This window comes from Austrofundulus limnaeus, unplaced genomic scaffold, assembly GCF_001266775.1.
Source record: "Austrofundulus limnaeus strain Quisiro unplaced genomic scaffold, Austrofundulus_limnaeus-1.0 Scaffold62, whole genome shotgun sequence".
In the NCBI taxonomy this organism is placed as follows: Eukaryota; Metazoa; Chordata; class Actinopteri; order Cyprinodontiformes; family Rivulidae; genus Austrofundulus; species Austrofundulus limnaeus.
The window spans coordinates 775,837-780,968 of record NW_013952464.1 but is presented as its reverse complement, the minus strand read 5'-3'; the positions used below and the strand labels follow the sequence as shown (position 1 = coordinate 780,968).

General features: G+C 38.4%; 1 protein-coding gene across 4 annotated transcripts in view; it reads left to right on the top strand.

The window, feature by feature from the left end:
• tafa1b (TAFA chemokine like family member 1b) overlaps positions 1–5,132 on the top strand; it is a 161,418-nt gene that overhangs the window by 150,904 nt on the left and 5,382 nt on the right. Inside the window, exons 4-6 of one of the 4 annotated variants that reach the window (XM_014009848.1) lie at positions 1,070–1,194; positions 3,432–3,475; positions 3,610–3,941. In XM_014009848.1, the coding sequence (XP_013865302.1) occupies positions 1,070–1,194; positions 3,432–3,475; positions 3,610–3,757 (317 nt within the window). In that variant the 3' untranslated portion in view covers positions 3,758–3,941. Of the gene's footprint in view, positions 1–1,069; positions 1,195–2,327; positions 2,420–3,431; positions 3,476–3,609; positions 3,942–5,132 lie in introns of those variants that run through there. The other 3 variants (XM_014009850.1, XM_014009849.1, XM_014009851.1) reach the window with 3 other exon arrangements.

Genomic DNA, 5,132 nt, shown 5'->3' with positions numbered 1-5,132 from the left:
ACTTTAACTTTTACCAAAGTAATTTTTAGGTAAGATACTTGTACTTTTACTGAAGTATCACTTTGTGGTACTTTATACAACACTGATTATGAAACATACTGTCAGGGAATTAGAGACACCAGTTTTGGTTACATTAATGAGGCACTGGCCACAGTCTTAACATTTCTTTCTTTCTTGGGTCTATTTACATTTCATATACAATTAATRCATTACATCTCTGACATATTGCCAGATTAGATTATTAGAAAAATAAAATCCAAATTATTTTGGGGTTTCATAAAAAATGTTAGCACATCTTTTTCTCCTCTTGATTTTATTTAACATCTTTGCATTCACATTTTTTTAATAAGTAATATGTAAGATTTTAAATGTGACACAGTGCAATGCTTAAAATAAACATACTCATGTAAAAGTARAAGTACAGATTAGAATAAGTACTTAAAATGTACAACATACACACAATTAATATTTATTTAAATTAATCCAAGCAATTTTAATTTGCTCCTGTCCTGTCCGTTTACTGTATACAACATTTTTACAGTATATTTTAAGGCATTCACTTGTTGATTTTACCATCCAATTTATTTTGTTTTGTTTTGTTTTAATTTCTGAAGAAAAAAAACATATTTGCAAATAAAAAAACACACACCCCGAGACACAAAACATGAAAAATAGGAAGGGAGAGAATTCCTAATGAGAAAGTGATAATATATTTGTTTTTGTCAAATGGCTGGGGGAGGAATTCACTGGATGTTAATGCGAAGCAATTAGTTTTGATTAAAAATGAGATTGCTTCCTTATTTGCAGTGTAGCTYTGTCAAAACAAAATAATGATTAATTCCTGTTGGTTTAAGACATTATTGTTTACAGTAAAAGTGCAAATGCAGCAAGAGCTCAAGTGCTCCAAGGCCAAAACAATCCATGGTTTCTGTGGAGAGCCTCAGAAAGTTGAGGATGCTTGTTGATATTTTCTAATATGAACATAAAATGTATACATGGATAAAAATGTGTCTATATGTTTGTGTACTGAACTAACCTTTGTAATGGATYTGTGCCCAATTTTCTGCAGCATCCATTGTAATTGGGAAGTGGTGGTGTGAGATGGAGCCATGTCTGGAGGGAGAAGAGTGTAAGACTCTGCCTGACAACTCTGGATGGATGTGCTCCTCCGGGAACAAGATCAAGACCACAAGGGTGAGAGCTCCAACACGCTTCAGTGCAAATGTGCACAAATGAACTCGTAATACGCAGGTTTTCTCATACAAGCACGCGTGTATGCGCACAACTTTTAACCTCAACACAAACTCCTGAAAATGTTTTTTTTTCTTATTGAATCATTTTCAGAAAATATGCAAAACAAAACCTAACCTTTCTACTGCAATTTCAACAAGAACCTTAAGAAAATATGKCAAGAAAACTTCACACAGTTTGTCACCTTCCTGCCTCTGTTGCTACTGAATTGTGAACCCAAACTAATTTTCCACAAATAAACTCGATACAGTTTAGTCAGAAGGCAGGTCTATGCTCACTGTAGAACAAGTTCAATTTGGTTTAGTGGAAATAACTCATCTCAGTAAAAAAAAATGCGGTAAACAAACAGGAGGTTTCTGCCTCAGGCCACAGTCCTCTCAGTGATAAAGTTAACGAGCAGTTTGGTCCTCTGCTGCCTCTCAGCTCCCTGAACTGACTCCGAATGCAGCGTGTGAAAATAATGAAGGGAGTTTAGYCCTCAAAGCCATCAGTCCAGCTCTCTGTGATAGGTGGATCACCTGATTTGTATTCACTTAAATCGAACCCCTCCCTCACATCGTAGAGCTCGGAGACAATGGCTCTGAATAAAAATAGAAACTAATGGGATGGAGGGGAAGCAGGAAGCAGTCTGGGAAGGTTAGACCACATGGGGTTTCCAAGGTTGCTCTATAGATTTATACACCAGCATTTCGACATAAAGCTTGCACTGGGGTCACTTACAGCCACCACGACTTCAAGTTTTCTGAAAAAATAAAAAAAATAAAATAAAAACTGTTGTCTTGCAAGCCTGTCAAGGTAATGTTCGCTCACTCCAAAGAATGCATCTCTAATTTTCAACTCAATCCTTTGCATCATTTGTCATAAATAATAAACGTCTTATATATTTCCCGTCAAAAAAATTTAATTGAATTTACTTTGATTGTTCAAAAATGAACATTTCTGCTCATAAAAGGAGAAAATGCAATACAGTAATTTGGCTTTTGCTCTGAAGTCTGAGGGGATGAAGGCCATGATGTCAACTTTGCTTTTCAACCCAATACACACATGTCCTTTTTTTCTTGACCCTCTCTTTGCAGAACACCCAGCCTTACTCCCCTTTTTAGCTTCCGGAAGCAAAATGCAGAGGATGCGTCCACAGAAATTGAGCTGCATTCTTGCTTCTGTAAAGGTTAGTCTTTTTCTTAAGCACTTCTTTCTGTTTCTTTTTCCTTTTTGTCCCCCCCCCACCACCACCACCACCCTTTGTTTCTCTCACACGTTGCTGTGCGCACTTGAGTATCAGGTGGCAGGAGTGGGACCAACTCATGTTCAACGACTTCCCATTAACCTAAATACTCAGTGCGAAATAATCAAGTGTGTGTTTACATGCTGTGCATGATTAGGCAAGGCGTGACACATATACTGATCGCGCCGCCATCCGTGGTAAATATTTATCATCTAGCACCGTCGGCACATGCATAAATAATTAGCGAGTTCCTCTAATCCCCCCACCCCAAAAAAAAGTGATCGCACATACAGTATATCACTGAGTACAGTTAACGTACATGCAGCAGGTTTTAGCAGCACATTCGTGAATCACTGCTGAAAAGCACGCAGAGCCAGACCCCCCCACAGAACCCTGCTGTGTGTGATCAGTGTGTAAGAGCAGGATCAGCCTCTCTTCCTTTCATTGCCTCTTTTGTTCCATGTCCTGTTCTTGCTATCGGCTACTGTGTAGGTTTGATGACAGTGCCTCGCACTGGTCTGCCAATCCCATTAGGGACTAATCTGTGACACACCACTCACTCCTCTGCGTGTGTGTGTTGTTAAAAGTGTATGCATGCATGTGTATCATGTGCCTGATTTGTGCCTGTGTCTGTTTGGGAGCATACGTGAAGTTTCCCTCTTTGTTGTGTGACATCTTATCAGAAACCACTTGATATCCTTATTCCCCTCTGAGGGTCTTGTTGAAGCAGCGTTCAGCACACGCCGTAGCCCACAGGCTACACGAAAGGCCTTTTATCCTGCACTCTGCTCTCTTTTTAATCAACATTCCTCACTCACCTGCCTCTCAGGCCAAATTGCCACATTTGTATGTGCTCCTTCCAAAACGCCCGAAAAAAAAACCCCACAACACTGCATTTTCTTTCTTTCCCTCTTCTTATGTGTTATGATTTTCAGTCATTTTATTTCACTTGCAGGTTTTTACTTTGCTCTGGAAACTGTCAGTGAAACACACAACGAGGCGAGTACAGACCCAGATTTAGCTTCCATCTTTCATTAAAATTGGCATGAAAAGAAAAAAAATAAAAATAAAAATAAAAGCCAAATAAAGCTAGAGGCTGACGCCCATGTTTCTCCTTTTCTTATGTCTTTCAGAGAGGGAGTCCTTCAGTGCCTGTTCTGTAGCAGCAGACAAGGCAGGCCCTTTTGTTTGTGGAAGTCACAGGGAGAGCAAGGCTCAGGAGCCCCTTCCAAAACATTCGCCCACCATCGATCTGCATTATCCGCYCCACTGGCCAAATAATTCAATCTCTTTTTGCCCCAAACAATTATACATCATATGAAAGACAGAAAAAAAAACATCTGGAATGATTTTTTTCTCTCCTTTGTAAGAGAGTAATAAAAAGAGGTTGTTTGACAACTTTACTTTTTGTGCAATCATTAAATATTTTGTCTGAATGCATGAATAAATGCAATCCAACCCTCTTCAAGCTTTTCATAAACTTTATTGTCATTTTTTTAACAGAGTTTACACTGTGAAATGAACACACATCCATGGCTAGCACAGATGTTTTAGCTGGAAGGTGAAACAGAAAAGTGTACCCTTTAAAATGTTTTAGGTAAATGAGCCTAAAGCATCAAACTGGGATCAAGAGTTCAGCTTTCATTGCAGATTGATTGAAGTGGTTTCTGTTGAAAGTTTATGAACAATAATATGTTACCAATTATATTCTTGTTGATGCCTGTTTAAKCCAAAGTGTTACAGGATGACAAAGYTAGTGGCTAAACTGATCGTGGTTTCATCTTGAAATTGCATGTTCAAATTGAAACTTTAAATAAGGCTTGGTGATTCAGTTCTCATTTCCCATAAATATGTATTTACCACCACATGTAAGGCACAAAGACAGCGTTGAACCATTTCAAAGTGATCTGCCTCAGRTGCTGTTCCTCAAGAATTGGTTCTGAGGCAACAGCTGAACTTCCAGTATCTTCAGAGCTAGCCATACCTGCAGGAAGTAGTGTCATAGAAACCAGCCAACAGGGAGAGTGCTACACTGTCACATGACTCAGCCATTGATTCCTACAAGTCTAGGCCCTAAAATTAGCATTAAGTTGTGTTTAGCTAAACTGATAAAAAGCAGATACTCTTCATTCTCCATTGAAGTAGCCATTTGGTGACATTACAGAACAGAACATCCAACTGGACTTCTAAAGACCAGACTCATTTGTTTAACGTTATTTAACCAGGCAAATCCCATTAAGATCACAGATCTCTTTTGCAAGGGCAACCTGGGCCTGAAAGTAACCTAGTGTATGTTTTTTGTGTTATGGAGTAACCAGAGAACACCCACATAAGCACGAGGAGAACTCCCAGGTCCAAACTGGGAATCAAACCCAGGACCTTCTAACAGTGAGGCATCGGTGCTAACCACTGAGCCGTCGTGCCACCAATCACAACACAACAAAAGAACGAGGCTAGAAACTAATCATTAAACAAAAATGATAAAGCTATAAATGAAAAAATAATCATGGAAAATAAAAAAAATATTTAAATCTTAAAACAACTCAAATCTGGAAAATATCATAATGACTTATGCAAACAGTTTTCTCAACTTCTATAAAACAGCTAATTTTGCATGACTTTTTTAAAAAAATGTTATTATTGTTTAATCTGTGCT